At 45.7% G+C, this 23168-nt stretch overlaps 1 protein-coding gene across 5 annotated transcripts in view; it reads right to left on the bottom strand.

Annotated features, from left to right (window-relative positions):
- Positions 1-23168, bottom strand: part of GYG1 (glycogenin 1) — a 55858-nt gene that overhangs the window by 13998 nt on the left and 18692 nt on the right. For all 5 annotated transcript variants that reach the window (XM_089669527.1, XM_089669526.1, XM_089669530.1 and 2 more), the window contains 4 exons: positions 12155-12290; positions 11907-12081; positions 7241-7403; positions 1169-1295 (listed from right to left, as the gene is read on the bottom strand). In XM_089669527.1, coding sequence (XP_089525653.1) covers positions 1169-1295; positions 7241-7403; positions 11907-12081; positions 12155-12290 — 601 coding nt within the window. The remainder of the gene's footprint in view (positions 1-1168; positions 1296-7240; positions 7404-11906; positions 12082-12154; positions 12291-23168) is intronic.

Consider the following 23168-nt stretch of genomic DNA (forward strand, 5'->3'; position numbering starts at 1 on the left):
GTTACAGCTGCAAGAGATTACATTTTTATACACACATTAACTTACTGGTGGAAAAGTGTTTTGATTTGCACCATTTTTAGTGGAGCCATATGCAAAGTGAAGATTTTGCCATGTTATATGGAATTTTAATTTACGATACGCCAGGTAAATCTTCAATACTTAAAGACCGCTGCACACTTCCATTAGACAAGTGTGCCTACAGTGTCATGGCTGTATCTACAGTGCAAGACCTATGCCACTGCTGCTGACTGCTAAGCTCAAAATCTGAAGTGAGATTTGGTGATGCCACTGTTCTTGGAGGATCTGACTAGAGGAAATAAAAGCATTGCCTCTACAAGATTTGTGCTACATTGCTTCCACACAGGATTTGTGTGACAAGTCAGTAATGGGAAAAGCGCCAGTAACCAGGAGGTCTGAGAACTCATTTGCTGCAATTGCCTTTTTAATACTACTTTTACCCGATTAAATAAGCAAGAGTTTTTTTTCTTCTTTTCTCTTTAGTTTTGATAGTGGAGGGATTAGAACGCCTTGCCAGGTTTTCCTTGTGGTCTGTACCCCCCTTTTGTCCCATTGGCCACTAACTTGTAAAAAAAAGAAAAAAAAAAAAAAATCAGTCTCACCAGAATATGAAATGGACACCATGAACCTGGTGTCAGCCAGGGACTTCCTCATGTCTGGTTTTGGCTATGAGACAGGAAGTGAAGGGAAATCTCCCCAATGGGACAAACGTTTTCACTTTAGTCCTAGTTTAACTATGCTCAAAACTATTTACAGGGCTCTTGGCAGGACACTGCATTGCAGTTCTGAAAATAGTTGCCTGGTAGTCATGGCGTCTTCTTGATATCATACCCTGCATCACTGACATGGGACAAGTACCCATATAAGGAATTTTAATCACCGAGCTAGAAAAAGTATGTCAAGGCATCAATGTGGTGAAGCAAGATGCCAAATGATCTACATAACTTCCAACTAGCATTTTCAGAAGGGGTGTTCAGATAGATGCCTTAAATTCCTCTTTATGGGTTTACTTAAGTTTCCAGAGTACCAAGCTCCAATAGTGCAAGTTTTCCCAAACCTCCAGGCAGAACTCAAAAAAGGAGCAAACAATACCATAGGTTTTAAAAACACTGGCTTTAAATATATACATCAGGTTTAAGAATGTACTTACGCTTTAAATGCTGGCAGATAGGAGTATATAGAGACACTGCTTAAGTTGTATAGAAAAGGTAGATGCTTTTGTATATCTTTTGTTGCCCATGTGTTGAAGAAGGTGTTCAACAAACCCTGGTCCCCACCTAAAGGAGAAAACAAAAAATAATCAGGTCTATAGTGCAACAGTCCCTTTTTTGTGCAAGTACCCTTTAAGTTCTCTGGAAAGGTTTTAGTGATACCGGTGATCACCAATTTCAAGCACAGTGGTCAAATACTGAGAATTGACCATGTACCATCGATATAAACTGCCATGTGTCGACACCAATAGTTTACAGTAAAGCATGTATACTTCAATGCATATAAAAAAAGCCACAAGGAGGGATGCACAAGTTATTACTGGCTGTGACCCCACTGGGGAGATCCACCCTCATTTCCTGCTAACTGTGATCATCAAGAAACGAAAGGAGGGAAAACATTTCAGCATGCTCAACAAGGTGGGTGAAATCTTCCAATGGGAAGTTTTGGAACACTCAAGAGATTTGGGCACAAGAGTTTTTTTTTGGTCTCTCTGGACAAAAAGTAAAAAAAAAAAAAAATTCTAGTCTTGGAGTTGAAGACAGACTAGATTTTCTATACCGTGGCCAAGCCTTTGGACAGACCCCCCCCTTGGAGTCTACTCCTATAACCCTATCCCCACTGATCTCGTTTCTTAGCAAGCAATACAGAACAGAGGGGAGAGTGGCCTGTATCCTGCGCTGTACTCCAAGATAGTTTGCCAGCAAGTCAAAAGGATCTTAAAAAAAAAAAAACAAAAAAAAAAAAAAAACAACTAAGTTGAGGGGGGAACCAACCACACACAGCCACAAACATACATATTAACCTCTATGCTGCAGCATCAGCTTTATGCAGCAGCTGTCCCACACTGGCTCAAAGATTGAGATCTGAGCGATCGCAGACTGATCACTCAGGTTCTCAGTAGTCTGAGGAAAAAGCAGCGACTTGTCACTCACTGCTCTTTGCTCTGCCCCTTCAGCACTCACTGGAGCATCCTAGTACCCCAAAAGTGACATGACCAAAAATCTTTGGCCATACAACTTCCAAAAGGACACCGGCTGAATAATCAGACCCTGGGATGTTCCAAGCAATGATTCAGAATGGTGGGCAACAAGGCAAACCAAACTGTGCCAAGGAGCCCATAAAAACAGAAACTGATCAAGGAACCAACTTGGAGTGTAAGTAAAAGGCCCTTGTGGCCAAAAGCCACATTCACAGGAGGTCTTAACATCTACCTGGTAGAACCTTCAGAATGTATTAAGACCCAGTGGCAACCTTACAACGCTGAGCAGACTTCTGTCAGAATGCCCCAGAAACCCACTCCAATCTGATGAGGTGAGAATGTTAAGGGTACTGAAGGTAACTAACGCATTAGAATTATTATATGTGTTGTCCAATCCAACTGGCAATGTCAGACTTTGAAGCAGGGTTTTTTTTTTTGTTTTTTTTTAGTGACTGTTGGCAGGACAGTTTCTCAGAGGACGTGGTTTCATAGCACTGACCATGTCAGATGTCAAACAAAGGGCAGTCTCCTTGGGATGAAAGAGCGAGCGAAACTCCCTCTAACCTGCTCCTAAAATTTTGTTACTACAGATCGTAAAAATAGTGCCTATGTACTCTCCAGGTACAGTAGCAGATTTATCTTGAAGTGACCCTTACCTTTATTAATCTGGGAACAAGAATCAAATCTACCCTGTCCTTTAACAGCATGACTGAAGCTCAGGCCTGAAGCCAGCAACTGGAGGACAGTAAAGGAGTCTGACACCACAGGTCTGGTCTGTTTGGAGAGGCCAGGAGTAGTCTTCTAGAAGTTTGATTATTGTTTCAGGTTCTTCTGGATCAGTTTGGGGCAATGAGATTCAGTTCTCTTTTTTGCAGCAAATGAGGACCACAAACAGGGAAAACATGAGCCTGGAGGAGATTGAGCACGTCAGGATGAAGGAACCACACATTCCCCTTGGTCCAAGCAGTGACAACCATGAGGAAAATCTGCCTCCAATTGCCCACTCCCTGTATGAGCAGCAGAGATCGCAGGACAGTGCTTTTCCATCCAGGAAAGCATCAACAATGCTCCCTCATGGCTGTCAGACTCCTGGTTCCCCAAACGATTTAGCCCACTGCTGTGGCATTGTCAGATTGCACCGTGATTGGGTGACTCTGGTCCAGTGGTGTAGGGCAAATTTTATTGCTCTGAGCTACAAGACATCAGGCAGTGCTCGGCTTTCCTGGGTGACCAGGTTCCCACAGACTGAACCACTCCTCCCCAACTTTGAGTGGCATCGGTTATCACTATCTGAGTGGGAGAAAATTTTGCTTTGAGAGAACCATGAAGGGGTTGCGTTTCAAACTATCTTGTTCCCTTTTGGAACCAACAGGTCTGGGACTTCTGGGACAGACACCTCACTTAAGAGTGAGGGTGCCAATTCATTGTGAAGAGGGTTTAGTAGCAGACTTTTGTTCCAAGTACTGTGGCACAACAGTCTGACTTTTGTTTTGAAGATGAAGCATGAGGCGACTTGTGTAGCACCACAGGCAGACAAGTGCGTCCGGAGTATACACAGCAATCTCAGCTATTAAAACAGCAAGAGGAAGTTCCTGAGTAACCAAGTGAATAAAATTCCCAGTTCATTGTTTCACTATTCGACACCAAGTGTACTCCAATCACTGGTGGATTTAAAGTAGTTGTAAAGGCTCAAGGTCTTTTCTTTTCCCTTAATGCATTCTATGCGAAGGTAAAAAACCTCAAACCGCAATGTGCACCAACAACCCCCCCCCCTTCCTCATTGGATGAGATGGTAGCGGGAGCCACTGGCTCCCAAAAACAGCCAGTGAGCCAATAAGAGGGAGCAAGGCCAAGTCACAGCTGTGTGAAAGGACACATGGAGCAGCAGCTTGGAAACACCTGCTTGGGTGCCCCCAAAGCAAGCTGTCAGGAGCATTGGCAGGAGACCAGAGAAGAGGATCTGTGCTGCTCTGTAAAAAACCACTACACAGAGCAGGCAAGTTCAACTTTTTAAATCTAAACATTCAGTATCACTTTAAGTCTTCTCTCCATATTAGTCAAGCATTTTCTGTCAAAATGCTGCTGTTCGACACTGGCAGTGTTTTTTTTCCTGCCTCAACTCTTCTAGAAGTTTAAGTGTGTTGACACTAACATGCAAGGGAGTTTAGAGGTAGAAAGGGGCGAAAAAAAAAAAAAAAAAAAAGCCCCATAACTGAAAACAAGTGTGCATGAGGCCTACTTAGAGCCCAAACTCAATCCAGCGCTGTGCACAAGAGCAGCAGCTCTCTCCTGCATAAGCTCTGACAGGAGTCACTGAGGCTGAGCCATGCTCAGTCTATGGGCACACAGCTGGCTTGGGAGCAAGCCCACACAAGATCAGCTGCTCTGTGCAATGGTTTTGCAAGCAAGAACATGTTGGCAATTTAACATGGGTTTACAAATCACTTTAAATAGATCTATTCTGGTTTAGACAGCTATTCGATAGATCAGAAATTGGTAAGATTTTGCCATTGCCAATCAACTTTCCAAAGCTGAAATTGATCAGTTAAATATTATGTATCCAAGTTTCAGTTACCAGGAAGGGGGGGAGGGGAAACAAACAAAAAAACACCCACACAGCCCCTCACCAAACAGGGCTCAAAAAGGCATACACCAGGAGGTCCCCAGACTCAAGAAAATAAGCAGCAAGAACTCATTCACTGCCCACGCCAATTACTCAGAATGAGGGAAAAACACCTGAAGGGGAAAATTAAACCCCAAAGGGGTACAGCAGAAAATGGCTATCTAGAATGTATATGTCCAGTCCCAAAAGGACAAAAAAAATGCCCTGGAAGCCTGTGTATAAAACCAAGGGGAGATGGATATCCATTTGTTCCTCCAGAGCCATCTATGTACTGCAAAGAGTAAAAATACTCAGCACAAGCAATTCAGATCAAGCTCTGGGTGTTAGGTCATCAGCACACACTGACCCCCACACCAAGACTACTACTAACTGGTGTGAAGCCGTGGGATCAAACCAGTCAAGACATGGCTCCCACTCAGGAATCCACCGAGATGAATGCCAGCATGAGGTTTCTCCACGATGGCTGCTGGCACAAGTCCCTACCAAGATAGCTGCCCCTGTAATACAACACCAAGGTGGCCACCAGCTCAAGCTGCTTCAAAATGGCAGCCAGAACAGCAGCAGTCACCTACTGCCACTTGCCACCCCCAGCACCCTGCAGAGAACTGCAAACACATGCACCTGCTGAAGGTCCTGAACGTGAAACCCAGCCATGACACCTGCAGAGTGGTTCCAGGGAAGCCACCAATATAGAAGCTAGAAGGATTTTTATAATGAGGCATTATATACTACAAGGCCACCCCATCTTTAGCATGTGCATGCAGAAAATGAAGCCACAGGGCTAAACATATGTGGCCGTGAGTAGCCATAAAGGAAGACTCCCAACCCCAGGGACCACTAGGAAATTGGCAGGTCTCCCCCAGCCAGAGGCAGGGAGCCACCTGCTTGTATGGAGACACCCACCGGCTGGCTTGGTAAACATGTCTCTCCCTGAAGGAGTACCTAGTGCTAAGCAGCACGTGAATACACAAAAAAAAAAAAAAAAAAAAAAAAAAAAAAGGGGGGAAGCGCAGCAATATAGCCAACATGGTACCGTGATGGGTTGCCACCTGTGCAAGAAGTCTACTGGTGAAATACCTTGCTAATAAATATTCCACATTCAACTGTTGGTATAACAAAGTGGAAGCAACTGGGAACAGCAACTCAGCCACAAAGTGGTAGGCCAAGTAAAATGACAGAGGGTCAGTGCATTCTGAAGCGCACAGCACGCAGAAGTTGCCAACTGTCCAGACACAATAGCTGAAGACGTCCAAACTTTGTGTAGCCTTCAGATTAGCACAACTGTGTAGAGCTTCATGGAATGGGTTTCCATGGCCGAGCAGCTGCATCCAAGCCCTACATCACCAAGTGAAAGTCAAAGAATCAGATGCAGTAGTGTAAAAGCATACCACCACTGGACTCTAGAACAGTGGAGATGTGTTCTCTGGAGTGATGAATCACCTCTGGCAATCCGATGCAGGTGTCTAGGTTTGGCGGTTGCCAGGTGACTGGTACTTTCCCAATTCCATTGTGCCCAGTGTAAAGTTTTTTTTGGGGGAGGAGAAGCTTATGGTGTGGGGTTGTTTTTCACGGGTTGGGCTTGGCCCCTTCGCTCCAGTGAAGGGAGCTCTTAAAAACGTTAACAAATCAAGACAGACAGACATTCTGGACAATTTCATGGTCCCAACTTTGTGGGAACAGTTAGGGGATGGCCACCTTCCTGTTACAACATGACCGCGCAAAGTAAGGTCCATAAAAGAAATGGCTGAGAGTTTGGGGTGGAGGAACTTGACTGGCCTGCACAGAATCCTGACCTCAAACCGACAGAACACCTTTGGGATAAATTAGAACAGACGCGAGCCAGGCCTTCTATTCCAACATCAGTGCCCGACTTCACAAAATGCACTTCTGGAAGAATGGTCAAACATCCCCATAGACATTCCTAAACCTTGTGGATAGCCTTCCCAGAAGAGTTGAAGCTGCTATAGCTGCAAAGGGTGGGCCAACTCAATATTGAACCCTACGGTTTAAGGACTGGGATGCTATTAAAGTTCATGTGCATGTAAAGGCAAGTGTCCCAATACTTTTGGCAATATATAGTGCATACACATACAGGATTTATATAGCGCCAACAGTTTGCCCAGCGCTTTACAATATAATGGGAGACGATAAAGCAACAATACAAGGTTAGGAGGGCCCTGCTCCTTGAAGCTTACAGTCTAAGATTAATGGATAAATACCCGGGAAGCTTTATAAAAAAAAAAAAAAAGAAAAAAAAAAAAAAAAAGTTGTTTTTGCTTACACATCCAAATGTACAAGACCGTTGGCAAACATTTTTTACCTCCAAACTGTCAGCAAGATTTAGACTATTTTGTGCATTAAGATTCAGACTATACATATTGCAGTTCAGTAGTGATCTCTGAACTCACCATCAAAGCTGCCTTTTTCGCTTGCCAACTCTATCAACTGGTTGTAAGTCTCAATTGATGGCCGATATACAAACACTCCAGAGTTAAAGCAGTCAGGCCAGCCTGGGTCCGGTGCAGCAGACAGCTCTTCACGGTCAAACAAGTCATCAACATTTGTCAAAACCTGAAAAGATGGGATAAACACTTAAAGTACAACTAAAAGGCTCCTGTATAACAGTCTAAAGTATATTTAGTCAATATGTAATACACAAACAGTATTATAGAACTTAAAGGTTATGCAGTTACCTTTAGGAGACTGGACACTAAGTGCAAGGCCATCTAGAAAGCCCAATATATACTCCTCTCACTCAGCAAGCCTTACATTTGTAGCAAGTAATAGAAAGGATTGGACTAAGAGAACAGAGGGGTCAATTCATGTCCTATATGTACTCCCAAGAGAAAAAAAAAAAAAAAGATTTTTCCAAGAAGAAAATTCTTAGTCTTGAATGCTGCCCTGTGTAGGGTATGATTAGGAAGAAACCACCTTGGTAAGGAAGGCAGCCAGCCTTAGGACTCAAGTAACCTGTGTAGTACAAGAAAGGGTTCTGTATAGGTGAAGGCTGCCAGCCAGACATTTTGTCAAACGGATGGCAAGGAGAATGGAAAACATTAGCATGGGCAAAAAGGGATATGCTTAATGGGCTCAAAGAGGGTCAACCTCCCCTATAAGAGGGTTTATAGGCAAGAGGCAATTGTGGAGACTTGACAAAATGGAGACTTGACTCCTGCTGGTAGGTATTCAAGACCAAAGTATTGATCCAGAGCAGAATGGAAAACCAATATCCATCCCATGGAGTACTTCCTGGGATGGACTTTCCCGTCTACGCAGCAAATGAAATACACCTTGCTTTTACAAACTGTAGTTATACACTGTCCCTCAAGACCTGAGCTTTAACAGCCAGGCCATTAAAGTTAGCAACTAAGGGTGGCATACCGATAACTGATAGGGAATACAGATGTTCTGGGAAGGCCCAATGGGAGTCAACTAGGAGTCGGACAAGGTCAAAGTACCACATCATTCTTGTCCAATTTGATGTGATCAACAGAGTATCTTCCACCTTGATCTTGTGGGAGGCGAGGAAGGAGCTTTTTTTGAATCCAAAAACTTTATTGAAAGTACATGAGCAAATAACAGGGCAATGAACAATCCTTCAGAGGAATACATGTAGTGGCATACATCATACAGTTGTGTTCAAAATAATAGTGTTGAAAAAAGTGAATAAAGCTCAAAATCCTTCTAATAGCACTTATTTCCATACACAAATGCATTGGGAACACTACACCATATCAAAACATGAAGAAAAATACCAAACTTGTGTTCCTAAAAAAAAAAAAAAAAAGTTTAAGTGAATATTAGACTGTTCAAATAGCAATGTTGGTATTCTTTGCAAACGCAAACATTCACTATATAAACTGAAAAATGTTTGAAGATTTTGCTTTCCTTAGAAACAGAGCTTATACAACTATATATTAAGCGATTCAGAGAACTGCTGTACATCTGTTGCATGTAGTGAGCCAACTTCTGGCACCTGTGAACACGTATTCCAGCCCAGGATGATTGGACTACATTCCACAGTTCTCTATTTCTTGGTTTTGCCTCAGAAACTGCATTTTTGATGTCACCCCACAAGTTTTCTATTGGATTAAGATCCGGGGATTGGGCTGGCCACTCCATAACATCAATCTTGTTGGTCTGTAACCAAGATGTTGCACGTTTACTGGTGTGTTTGGGGTCGTTGTCTTGTTGGAATACCCATTTCAAGGGCATTTCCTCTTCAGCATAAGGCAGCATGACCTCTTCAAGTATTCTGATGTATTCAAACTGATCCATGATCCCTGGTTTGTGATAAATAGGCCCAACACCGTAGTATGAGAAACATCCCCATATCATGATGATTGCGCAACCATGCTTCACTGTCTTCACAGTGTACTGTGGCTTGAATTCAGTGTTTGGGAGTCGTCTGACAAACTGTCTCCGGCCACTAGACTCAAAGAACAATCTTACTTTCATCAGTCCACAAAATGTTGCGCCATTTCTCTTTAGGCCAGTCAATGTGCTCTTTGGCAAATTGTAACCTCTTCAGCACATGTTTTTTTTCAACAGTGGGACTTTGCGGGGGCTTCTTGCAGATAGCTTGGCTTCACATAGGCATCTAATTGTAACAGTACTCACAGGTAACTTTAGACCTTCTTTGATCTTCCTGGAGCCGATTGTTGGCAGAGTCCTTGCCATTTTGGCGATTCTATCCATTCGAATGGTAGTTTTTCACTTTCTTCCAGGTTTTGGTTGCCATTTTAAAGCATTTGCGATCATTTTAGCTGAGCAGCCTATCATTTTCTGCACTTCATGTTTTTCCCTCTCCAATCAACTTTTTAATCAAGGTACACTGTTCATCTGAACAATGTCTGGAACGACCCACTTTCCTCAGAATGTCAGAGAGAAATGCATTGTAACCAGCATATACAACATTTGCTGCCTTCCTTCAATAAGGGCAATAATTGCCACCTGTTTTTCAAAAAATGAATGACCTCACTAATAGCACTCCACACTGCTATTTTGAACATGCCCCTTTCAATTAGTGATTCAATTACACAGAATCAGCAGCATGCATGTCATGACTGTTGGATTTCTATTACTCTACTACACCTGCTAGTACATTTGCCATGTAGAAATATCATTTCTACCAAAAATCGTGATTGATCAGGTTAGTGATGTCTGACTGCTATTATTTTGAACACAACTGTATACAGATCAAAATCACAGTCAGAACATATGAGAGCCCATTGCTGTGGATAACCAATGTCGTAAATAGACATCTTGCAAAGGAAAAAAAAAACAAAAATTGGCTTTTAAGACCCATAAAAAGTGGGGGAAAAAAACCCTACACAACCAAACAACTGCAGGCAAGTCCCCAAGCCTAATCTTAGCAAGGAGTTAGACATTATGTCTCATATTCGCAAAAGTCAATTCATTATCAATCTTGCATGCCAGTCCAGGCGTATCTATCCAGCTCTGCCAAATAAGCTCAAATTTACACAAAGCGTTACAGTGACTGGGCAAGTTGTTCCTGCAAAACGGAGAGAATTAACATTCCACCCAATGTTTCTTAGTAGGCATCATACTAGACAGCCAATATCGATTAGTTTTCGTGCCAGATACAAGAGACGAGTAACCATGATATATGTACCCAGGGGATATAATTCAGGATCTAGCACTCCCAATAGACACTAGTGGATCCAATGGAATGGGAGTCTGGGCGATGGAAGATACAATACACAGAACTTCCTCTCAATTTCTTGTTAGTTTTGGGCATCTCCAAATTATGTGGATAAAGTCTCCTATGTGCAGTACATTTAGGGCATAATGGCATATATCTCTTCTACCCCATTCAAACAATTTAGCAGGTGTCTGGTACGCCCTGTGAAGGATAAAATAGTTGTGAGCCTATGTGAGGCCAATAAGGGAGGAGATGGGTACTGATTCCAAAGCCATATCCCAGGTCTCCCTATTTAACCTATATCCTCCACCCACTGGGCCCTGCATTTCAGATTTGCATGGTCCCGAGGAGAGTAATACCTCAAATACAAGATTAGAGCACTGTGTAAGGAAGCCTGTAATACTTCAGTCAGTAACCAGGGCGTGGACCTAGTGAGAGAGAAAGTCTGCCTCTGAGCCTGTATTGCATGTCTAAAGCTGAAGATTTATAAAAGTGCTTATGGGGTAACGAAAACTCCTAACGCAACTGATCATATGACCGAGTATCAGAAAACAATTGAGTAAGACAGACAATAGCCCTGCGTCTCTATTCTGACAAGCCCTCTAGTTTAATTCTGGGTACCTAGGGTTATTCCAGATAGGGATGAAGTCTATGAAGCCTGAGATGGCTAGCAATACTTTTAAGGCAGCCCACACTTTGAGGATAGCAGTGGGACAGGAGGAAGGGAGAGCCGGGAGGTCCATATCCAAATGAGAAACAGGCAGTAAATCAGGATTATGGACAGTGATCAGTCTGGCAAATTTGAGCCAGATTGTCCTGTCGGCCCCACCCAGTGAGCTGCTGGAATTTGGCAGCTAGAAAGTACCATTTAGCATGTGGAACAGACAGTCCCCCTTTTCTTCAGGGAGCTTTAGAGGGAAGGCAGAGATCAGACTGAACTCATGTGTCACATGCACAGAGGGAGGCCAGCTGTAAACAGAAGTCATAACCAGCTTCTCAGTCAAGAGGGTGGTGCCAGGGACCCAAAGACCAGCAAGAAACCAGGATGAGAGAAGACAAGCTAAATCCCTGGGCTGATAAGTGTTTATTAAAAAAGTCAGCTATAGTATATGAAGCTGCTTACCATTTAAAAAAAATAAAGACTCATTCCTCTTTAAAGCTGTAAAGCTTATTAGTAAATGGAGTCCTTGAACTATTAAGTGACTAAGCCTTGGGAGGCAATTTTGAAAGAATGTCAGGCAAAAGGAAGCTTCATCTTCACTTCCCAAAGTCATCCCTTACTAAGGTTATACATTGCAACGTCCCGTCAAGTTGCATGTAGAGGCAGCTGCAGGGGTTGGGCTATTCAGCTAGCAAAGATGTGTACATGGGGAAAAAAAAAAAAAAAAAAAAAAAAGGGAAGAGCTTACCATTGTGTCTGCATCCATAAACACACATTTTGTATATTGCGTCAGTGTCCAACAATGAAGTTTTGTTAATGTGATGCCAAGTTCTGGTCGTTCCATTAAAGCTAGGTGTGCAGAGTCCTCACTGTCCAAGACATCCACCACTTGAACAACATCATAAACTTTGTTGAGCACATTTCTGCGGAAGAAAACCCAATTTAGCTTCCAAATTCCTGTATTTAGCAGCTTTATAACAGAGCAGCAATACTTACCTCATGGACTCTGAGACCTGAGGAGTTATAAGCACACATAGCTTTCTTGTAGTATGGTTTCTCCAGAGAGAAGATCCCAGTACAAGCGCACCTTTCACATAGGTATCATTTGTTGCCAAGGTGACAAAGGCTTGATCTAGAAAGAGAAGAGACTTAATAAGCAATTTGTCTAGCAGCCAACTATCTTAAACTCTGGAGTAGTAAGAACTACCTAAGTGTTTAGAATTTTCTACATGCAAGTCAGCAATTTAGGAGGAGAACAGGTGCACAACTGTAAAGTTCCATATTAAAAAAAAAAAAAAAAAAAAAAAAATTATGAAGTAGCCTGGTACTGAAGCGTTAAGCCCTTTATCTGGGTCTTACTGCCGTTTGGCACCCTCTTTGAGGCATTTCCTTATTCCCTAAAGTGAAAAGAACCTCCCCAGAGGAAGCAGGCAAAAACTTAAAGGTTTTAGCCTTTTGCACACCATTGCATCCACACAGGGACGTCTCAGTAATTGTGATCAGTTCGTATAAAATACTTAAAAAAAAATGGGACAGCAATAAAGACTTAACATTTAGTCCTTCCCCCCACCTGATCAAAAATCCAGATTAACATCAAAGAAAGAAATCAACTGATGTTTTGCAGGAAAGCCCTTTTGCATCATTCTACTACAGTACAGTAATTTTGCAATGTAAGCTACGCAAGGATGAGCATTTGTGTGTGGGTGAGGCGACAGCATTCAAATCTTAACAGTGGTGCTGAAGCACAGTTCAGACATGTAACTGGAAAAGTCTGTTATTCATACAAGGACAGCCCACATTCAACCTCTCATCCAGGCACACAACAGAAGCAACTGGGAGCCCGATTGCTATAATCCCATGCAGACACAACATCAAACTGTTACTGGTGATGCATTACCCTAGAATGATATTCAAGGTTTTATGGACCATATTTCTACAAACTTCTGATGCAGGCATTCCACCAAGTTACAAACATCCGATGGCTGCACATCCAGTAAAATCACCTGCATTTCTTATAGCATATTCCACAAATATGACAGGGGTACAGGACTCCAGCTAATGCGCTTCACGCTCCACTAGCATTTAGTCATAGCTATGACTAAGCGCTTGGAGTCCTATATCCCTGTCATATTTGTGGAATGCTATAAGAAAAAGAAATTTTACTGGATGTGCAGCCATCAGGTGTTTGCATATTGGAGTCTGCTGAGGATAGGGCCAGCACCTGGGATTAGTATGCATGGTAGAGGAAGGAACTGATGTTTTATTCCACCAAGCTAGCTTGGTATCTAATACATTGATCTCATGATGTACAGGAAGATGTTTTAATAGGCAAGATCCAAACATGCCAACCCACAATGTAGTTCATACAGCTAGGAACAATCATGCAATTAAGCACTGCCTGGGAACCGTGGACATGTTCTAACACATGTAGCTAAACAAACTTTCTATACCAGATAGGAGGTAACAAGCTCTGTATTGAAATAACCCTCATCCCAGTCACACTGGGTGCGACTTTGTATGCGATTTTCATGCCATGCGACTTGCAAATCATATGTCATGTCACACCCTATTGGTCGCAATTCAAATCAGTGCGGTTCTGACTTGGTCGGAGCTGCACCGATTTCTAAAGTAGTAGATGCACTACTTTTCGTGTGATTTGCATAGACATCTGTGTCAGATGTCTTGCAAATCGCACCTGAAATCAGCATGTCCCCAGACTTTAAAATTGTGCAGCTTACAGTGAAGTCACACAATTTCAAAGTCGGGCTTGATGTGACTGGGGTGTAAATGAGTGATCCAAAAACAAAGCACTTTGTTTACATTTACAGGAATATAATGTAGAATTGGTGCCCCAAACTTGGAGGGGATGAGTGAACCATTATCTGGCAGGAACTAAATTTCCCCTCTGGTGGAAAAAGGAAAGCACCATGCCACTTTAAAGTGACCAAAAGAACTGACCAGGCTACAGATACCAAGTAGTGACTGCAGGCATTCATAACAAAGCCTTTTAGCTTAATTACGCAAGTGCTCAGTGGCTTACAATCCCATCAAAACCTTGCTACAACTGTCTAGAGTAATACAGCTGCTCAATATCCTTGTGACAGTTATGTCACAATTGTGTGCAATTAGACAAATGCGAGTGTCAGGAGCTTATTGCTCAAACATAGCAACCCAAGTACCCAAAGACTAATATTCAGCAACATGGAAAGCTACCTGGAGAACACCATCACCTTTCTAGCATCAGATCACAAGATGTCCCTGCAATACTGTTACCCATTTATACCAACATGCTGGACTACTCAATTCACAATACTGCCAAGTGTATGAAATATACCAATTGTGTGTATAAAACAGAGTATGAAATGGTTAAGACCCTTGTCAGATTGGTTTCTGCTGTCTAAGCCCTGTAACTGATCAATCCTTACTTCCTGACCAAGAAACCAGAAAGGAGATTTCTATAAAAAAAAGCAAGGAACATTGCCCTCCACAGTTATCAGAACAGGTGTCCCCCATTTTAAAGATACTCGCCTCGTTAGAAGTCGATATTTGTCTTATGATCACTGTCTCTGGTACAGAAAGATGTCCAATGAAATCAAAACCTTTAGAAAGTGTCGAGATGAGACAACTTAAACATGGGATGTGATCTCTCAAAAGTCAGCACTAGGGAGGGGGGGGGGGGGGGGGGGAACAAAAAAACCCACACACACCCCCTTCTGTAGGCATCAATAAAACCTAATGGGTCCTTCAATGATTGATGAAGATAATGCCAGTTATACTGAACAGTGGTGAAACTACACGACTTCCAAGTTGTGGCTTCGCACTTGGGCATAAAGGCCAATCACCTGTGGCAGAAAATAACTAGGGTTGAGGTTTACAAAAAGTACATTTTATTGCTGCTTCAGAATAGACTACTCCATGAAAAACCCAACATGCAAAAATGGGGAAACCCAAACTCTTGCGCAAAGTCCCATACATGGGTTTATTTACTAAAACTGAAGTTTTAGAAGCAACTCTGCATAGTAACCAGCTTCCAGGTTTTTTATTTTGCCAAAGCTTAACTGAACAAGCTGAAGTTAGAGGTCAATTGGCTGCCATGCACAGCTGTACCAGAATTTGCAATCTCCAGTTTCAGTAAAACCCCCATAGTATTTCCCATGCCATGACTGTTGAGTTGCCCAAGGATTAAGTCACAGATCAGTTGCATTATCTGCAGACAGTAATTTTGCAGCATTTTATATATGTAAAACAAGAGCTGCAAGAATTGCCCAGTCTTGTGCCCATTGAGGTCACTAGAAAATTAGACCATTTGAAATTGAGACAGGTGGTACATAAACAAATCACATCTATAGGTTACGATATTTATTCAAGATCTTATACATAAGTGACATTTATGTGAACTAATATGTGATCAAAAAATTCATGCTCAGTTTGACAAACTACGAGATTATTATACATGATTTATATATAGTGCCAACAGTTTGTGCAGAGCTGTACAATTACAATATATTTCAGTACAGAAGGAATAGGAGGGCCCTGCTCATGGAGCTTACAATCTAAAGGAAGGGAGAGTTAGTACAAAAGGCGATAGCTGTAAGCAATGTTCTGATGAGGGTGGCTCAAGTACAGTTCTTAGGTGGTGGGGTAGGCTTTCCTGAATAAGTGAGTTTTCAAAGATTGCCTAAAAAGGCAGACAGGGTGGGGGCTGACCTGACATACTGCGGTAGGGAGTTCTGGAGGCGAAGGGAGGAGGCGATTAGGGAGCTAAAGAGCAAGATGTCTTGCAAGGAGCGGAACGGGCGATTTGGATGATATCTGCCGACGAGGTTGGTAATGTAGCTAGGGGCAGTGCTGGATGGCTTTGTATGCTGTGGTTAGCAGTTTGAATTTCATGCGTTGGGTTAGTGGAGGGGCAGCAGTCACTTATTGGTTGGCAAGATGTACGAGTCTAGCAGCATTCATAATAGATTGAAGGGGGGATAACCTGTGTAATGGTAGACCAGTGAGGGAGCTGCAGTAATCAAGGCAGGATAAAACCAAGGCATGGATAAGTTGTTGTGTCATTGGTCAGAAAGGGGCAGATTTTAGAAATGTTCTGGAGGTTGAGGCGGCAGGATTTAGGATTGGATGTGGGGCCCAAAGGAGAGGTCAAAGTCTAGGATTACACCGAGCACCCTGGCATGAGGGGAAGGACCAATGGTTGCAATGTTGAGCTTGAGTAGCTGTTGAGTGGGGGATCAGGGAGGAGGAAATATTACAAGCTTGGTTTTGGAAAGATTGAGTTTAAGGCACTGGTGTATTTTACAAGGGCATGAAAGACTGATGCCAAGTGTGCAGCCCATACATACACTTTCACTTTTCAAAGGCAGTAAAAAGTGAGATATTTTAACTTACCCACTGCGATGTGCCATTCTTTTCTGGTAATACTAAAGACTTGCAAAATTAGCACACTATTGCATACATAAGCTTTAGAGTAATACATGTTGTGGATTTGAGAAAGCTTCCTGACCGTGAACTATGCAGAGGCTGATTGGGGGGGGGGGGGGGCGTACATGGGAGACTAGGAGATATTTTAGGAAACCAAGTGTAGAAACCCATTACAGAGCTTTATTTACGGCACAAAAATTTGCAAAAGACATTAGACACGAACAGGAAAGGAGAAAAAAAAAAAAAATCAAGTTACACTTACGGTAACGTCTTTTCCAGGAGTCTCAGGCCAGCACTCTGAGAGACCTCGGCTCCTCCCCATCTGAGGAAACACCTCCACCTAAAATAAAAAAGCTCCACTCCCCTCTGACCTCAGTTCTCCAAGCATCCTCCGGTCACCTGGGGAGACACAATGCGAGACAACATAATCGTAATAAGCCATCTTCACATAACAAATATCAACAGTGGGTGGGAAACCGGTGCTGGCCTGAAAGACTCCTGGAAAAGACGTTACCGTAAGTGTAACTTGATTTTTCCCCTACCGTCTTTCAGGCCAGCACTCTGAGAGGATAAGCGAGTACTCACCCCTCGGGCGGGCTAACTGCTTGCAAGACCTTACGACCAAAGTCCTGCTCCTGCACAGAGACCAGGTCCAGTCTGTAATGCTTGGCAAATGTGTCATAGTTGGACCATGTTGCCGCTCTGCAAATCTGCCCTGGGGAAACCCCTGCTAGCTCTGCCTGGGTAGCTGCCACCGCTCGGGTGGAATGCACTTTGATACCCTCTGGGACCTCCAGGCCCTCCGCCTGATATGCTCCTGCAATCGCCAGCTGGCCAGCATCCTCCTAGACGCCTTCTTGCCTCTTCTAGCCCCCTTAAAAAAAAAACAAAAAGGGATTTGGTGCTTCTGAACTCCCTAGATTCCTCTAGATACTGGAGAACGCACCTTCTTACATCCAAACAATGATACCTTTCCTGATCTACCCCCACCGGGTCAGGAAAAAACGAGGGAAGGACAATGTCCTGTTCCCTCTGGAAACTCCGAGCCACCTTCGGAATGAAGGACGGGTCCGGTCTGAAAACAATTCTGTCCGAAAAAATACGGAGATAAGGTGTTCTGATCGAGAGGGCCTCCAGCTCACATACCCTCCTCGCCGTGGTAATCGCCACCAGAAAAGCAGTCTTAATCGTGAGCTCACCAATCGGGCAGGACTCCAGGGGCTCGAACGGAGCCCTAGTCGTCATCCCCCCCGAGCACCTTGGCCAAATCCCACACCGGAAACGGTCTGGACCTTGGAGGCCTCTGCCTCACCAGAGCTTTGAAAAACCTACTCACCAACGCCTCCCTGGCCAGGGGCGTTTCTAGGAACACACTGAGGGCCGAGACCTGGCCCTTGAGCGTGCTGACAGACAATCCTTTGTCTGCCCCCGCCTGCAGGATTTCCAACATGGAAACCAAACTATGGGTTGCCACTGATGTCCGGTCACACCAGGCTGTAAAGCAACCCCAGACCCTACCATAAATGGCCTGGGTCTCCTTCCTACTGGCCAGTAATGTCGCCACTACCCTAGGCGAGAACCCTTTCTCTAAGAGGAGCTGCTGCTCAGAAACCAGGCCGTTAACCTTAATCTTCCCACGCTGGGGCAAAGAACCGGCCCGTGTTAACAAATCCTCTCTCGGCGGCAGCTCCCAGGGGGGACGAGAGGCTAAACTTTTTAGGGTCGCAAACCACGCCCGCCGTGGCCAGAAGGGAGCTATCAGGATTAACGAGGTCCCCTCTGTCCTGAATTTCTTCAGTACCAGGGGGAGCAAAGGAACCGGGGGGAAGGCGTAACAAAGCCGGTAGTCCCACCTCTGACCTAATGCGTCCACCGCTCTGGACCCGTCCCTGCGGGATAGAGAGAAGAAATTTGGGACCTTGTTGTTCCTTCCCGAGGCAAAAAGGTCCACATCCGGGGATCCCCACCTCCGCACAATCTCCTGAAAGACATTGGGGTTCAAGGCCCATTCCGACTCCCTGAGCCGAGTCCTGCTCAGGAAGTCTGCCTTCTGGTTCAGCTCCCCTTTTAAGTGTATCGCAGACAGGGACGCCAAGTTCACCTCTGCCCAGGACAACAGTGTCGCCGCTAAGGCTCCGAGGGTCTTGCTCCTTGTCCCTCCCTGCCTGTTTATATAAGCCACTGCCGTGGCATTGTCCGTTAGGACACGCACGTGCTGGCCCGTGACCCACGCTTGGAAGGAGTGTAGAGCCTCCCACACTGCCCTCAATTCCTTCCAATTCGAGGATTCGCCCTTCTGCCCTAAGGACCATTCCCCCTGAGTCACTAAGTCTCCCAGGTGGGCTCCCCAGCCCCTGGAGCTGGCATCCGTAGTGACCTCCTTGGATATCGGAAAGCACCACAACAGATCTCCGCCACCACCATAGAGACCTCTTCACACTGGGGGGGAACCAGGACCCTGTGTTCTAGGGAGTGACTCCTCCTGTCCCAAACCCTCAGGACCCACAACTGGAGGGGACGCATATGCAGACCTGCCCACTGAACTGCCGGAATGGACGCTGTCAGTAATCCAAGTACCGACATGGCCTGCCTTATGGATATGGACGTGCTCCCCTGCAGTAATCTGACCCCGGCCTCCAACTTGGTGATTTTCTCCGAAGTCAGGCTGGTCTTTTGGTCTACCGAATTTAGAGCGTAGCCCAAGTAAACCACTTTCTGAGAAGGCTCCAGACAGGACTTCTCTAGATTCAAGAACCACCCCAAGCTTTCTAGATGGCCCTGCACTATAACCAGATCTTGCCGTAAGTGAGCCTCTGAATCTGCGAAGAGCAGCAAATCGCCCAGATAGGCCACCACTGAAATCCCCCTTAAGCGAATGGAAATCAGTGCCTCTGACAGAACCTTGGTGAATACTCTTGGCGAGGAGGAAAGACCGAATGGAAGAGCCCTGAACTGCCAATGTCGAATTCCTTACTCACCCCCACTGCCAACCTGAGCAACCTCTGAGAGGCCTCCGCCACGGGCACGTGTAGGTAGGCGTCCTTAAAGTCTATGGATGCCATGAATGCACCTGGTGGGATGAGGGACCTGATTGTAAAGATGGAGTCCATGCGGAACCTCCGGTAACGCACCGACTTGTTCAGGGGTTTCAGGTTCAAGATCAGCCTGAACGCCCCAGACGGCTTTTGAACCACAAACACATGGGAATAAACCCCCTTCCCTCGTTCCTCTACCGGAACCCTGGAGATGACCCCCTGGGACTCTAGAACCTCCAAAGTGCCCACCAGAGCTGCGTCCTTCGTCTGATCCTTTGGACGGGTCGTCACCAGAAATGTCTCGGGTGGCGGCCTTAGAAACTCCAACCGGTAACCTTTGGATGATATCCAAAATGAAGGGGCTGGCGACCACGGCTTCCCACTGTGGGAGGAAGGCCGCCAATCTTCCCCCCACAGGAGGAACCAAGTCACCTTGGCTTCTGGGGTTGCTCAGGAGGGCGAAAAATCACTCCCCCTCTACCCCTACCTCTCTGCCCAGTAGACCTACCCTGACCAGGTGGTCGCAGGCTCAGCCTTTTTGCCGGGCGGGCCTTCCGTGTCCCCCCCTCCTGCATTTTCCTCTTGAGGGGGAAGGACTTCTTCCTGTCAGCCGTCCGGTCCAATAACTCCTCCAACCCAGGGCCGAACAGACCGTCTCCTGTGAGGGGGATGCTGCACAACCTAATTTTAGAAGTGATGTCCTCCTGCCACGTTTTTAGCCACAGCGCCCTTCTGGCTGAATTGGTCAGGGCAGCAGACCTGGCCCCCAACCTCACTGACTCTGCGGAAGCGTCCGCAATATACCCCACTCCTTGCAAAAGGGTCTCAAGAGGCCAAGATTTTTTCCTTGGGAGAGTCTGCCACAATATGGGCCTGTAATTGCGTAAGCCAGTATTCTAAGTTTCTGGCTACCACTGTCGTAGCCATGGCCGGCTTCAGGTTGTACAAGGTCGAGTCCCAGGCCTTCCTAAGGAGAGACTCCGCCCTTCTGTCCAATAAGTCTGGTAAACCCCCATGTCCTCAAACACCAGGTCAGTTCTCCTGGTCGTTTGGAAAAAGGCCGCGTCTAGCCTAGGGCTTTTGTTCCAGACCGCCTCCGGGTCCTCCGAAAACGGAAACCTCCTTCTCAATGCCTTAGAGAAGAACGGCTTCCCTTCCGGGTCCTGCCACTCTTTCTTAATAGTGTCCACCAAAATGTCATGCACAGGAAATATTCTGTGCTGGTGCTCCTCCAACCCCTGATACATTTGGTCGTGGAGAGATAAGGCCTTAACCTCCTCCTTAATGTCCAGGGTTTCGTATATAGCCCCCAGGAGCTCATCTACCTCCTCTAGGGTCAACTTGTACCAGGAGGGGCCCCTACCTTCCTCCGAGGGACCCTCCCCCGCCGATTCCTCTTCAGACTGGGAATCCCCCACTGGTTCCTCCCCGGTCATAAGGGGTTCCCGACGACTCACCGAAGCTACCTGGGGGGGCAAGGGGGGGGGGGGGGGGGGAAGTGTAGGTAGTGGGAGGGCAAACCTCTCCATGAGGGACTTTGAGTCGAAGGTGGTAGCCAACTCCTTCACGGACCTGGCTAGGTCCCCCTGTTCTGGCTTCTCCCTTACCAACCCCTGTATACATGGGCCACAAAGAACCTTTCGCCAAGATTCTTTCAAAACTTCCTTACAGGAAGGGCATCTCCGCTTGGGCTCCTGGTGCCTAAGTTTAGCTCGGGCCTTGCCCTGAAAGACACAAAAGAAAAGGGGGAGGAGGGAAGCCTGAGTAGACCCACACCAATCACCCCCCCCTGCTCCTTCCTGGCAGAGCCTAAGGGCCTGCCACACCGCAGACCCCCTGCCCCACCTTCCCAACTGCTAGGGGCCAACAGGTAGGGGAGGCCTCCACCGAGGCACCTTACCTGTGACTGGCTGGTGCTGGCATCTCACCTGTGACTGGCTGGTGCTGGCATCTCCTGGTCCCGGTGCCTCCGACATCCCGTACCGGAGTGTGGTCGCCTGGTGCTGGCCTGTCCCCCAGGCCGCTGTGCACCGCACCGCTTTTTTGAAATTTGCGCCGCCGTGATGTGAGGGCCGCGACCAGAAGCGGAAGTCGCAGCCCTGGGCGAAGCCCCGCCCCTTCCACCGGAAACCGCCGCCCGGCAAAGTCCTCAGACCGCCAGCATGGGAAGGAGCGGAACTCCCCCCGATCCTCCCCAGATCTCACCACAGCCACCCCGACGCCCCCCCTCGCCGGAGAGGGTCGGGGGGCGAAGCGCAGGTACGTGCCTTGTCCCATCCCCCGGGATGCACGCTCACTGCCCGCAGCCTGCCCAGGGAGGATATGCAGCCGGACACTCCGGCCTTCACTCCCGGCTGCGTCGGGCCTCTCAGCCGGCTATCCGGCCCTCGGCTCCCCTATCGTCTGCCGCCTTGCGCCTCCTCGTGTCTCCCCACCGGAGGAAACACCTGAACTGAGGTCAGAGGGGAGTGGAGCTTTTTTATTTTAGGTGGAGGTGTTTCCTCAGATGGGGAGGAGCCGAGGTCTCTCAGAGTGCTGGCCTGAAAGACGGTAGGGGAAAATATGCTACAACCTAGTTGGTCTGAAGTTCTTTACTTGGCCCAGTGTCTGGCTTAACCTCTGCTGAACTCACTGGGGGTAGGGTTTTGAGACCTTGTGTATGGAGTCTTCTCAAGAACCAGCAGTTGTGTTCACCTGATGTGAAGATCCCACAATCCCCTGATGAAGCAGCTGTGAACTGCAAAACAAGTTGGTATTTATCAGCTGGACATAACATTAGCCAGGTATTTGTATGGTTTTAGAAAAGTTGGTGTAATTAAATGTTTGAATTTTATGTAGTTATGTATATTCCCCATCCAATTTTAATGGGATTCAAATACATGGTTTTAACTGTTGTGATTTAAGTATGATGCCACTAAAGTCCCTTAGTTTTGAAGGTTATTTTCCTTTGTTGCCCCCACTTCTATTTGGAGAGAAAAAAAAAAAAAAAAAAAAAAAAAAACAACACACCACACGCATTGTCTGTTAACTGGTAATACAACTACTAGCCAAACTGGTTGTAAATCTCAAACCATAAAATCTTAGAAGCATATACCTCTATAGTGAGTACTTGTCTCAATCTAGGAGCACCAAGTTTCATTCCTGTCTGCAGCTTTATTCCTTTCATTTGTTAAAGCAAGTTTTTTTTCCTTCAAATGTTTTGCAAGTTGAGTTTGTTTCTCCTCTTTTTCAATTTACAAAAACAAAAAAGCCAATAAAGCCACCCTCCTTTTCAATAACAGTCATAAGCCTTCCATTCACAGAGTGTTTCTTGATCTATTAACTACCAACTTTTCAGATATTTCCTGGCCCAGTCTTGGTTTCAATTTAAGTGTCTTGTCAAGTGGTGGTACTGTTTCAGCCCTCCTTACCTTGGCCATGTCTGAGCACTGAACACCTTGTACTTCTGGGCACTCCAGGTAGGTTGCAGTTCTGGAATATGACAGCACTGGAGGAAAATGGGTTCCTGGTAGTCACATTTGATTCTTAAATCTTAAGTTAATTTTCATCTT

Source organism: Staurois parvus, unplaced genomic scaffold (genome assembly GCF_062004578.1).
Source record: "Staurois parvus isolate SC_StPar_1 unplaced genomic scaffold, SC_StPar_1.0 ptg000078l, whole genome shotgun sequence".
In the NCBI taxonomy this organism is placed as follows: Eukaryota; Metazoa; Chordata; class Amphibia; order Anura; family Ranidae; genus Staurois; species Staurois parvus.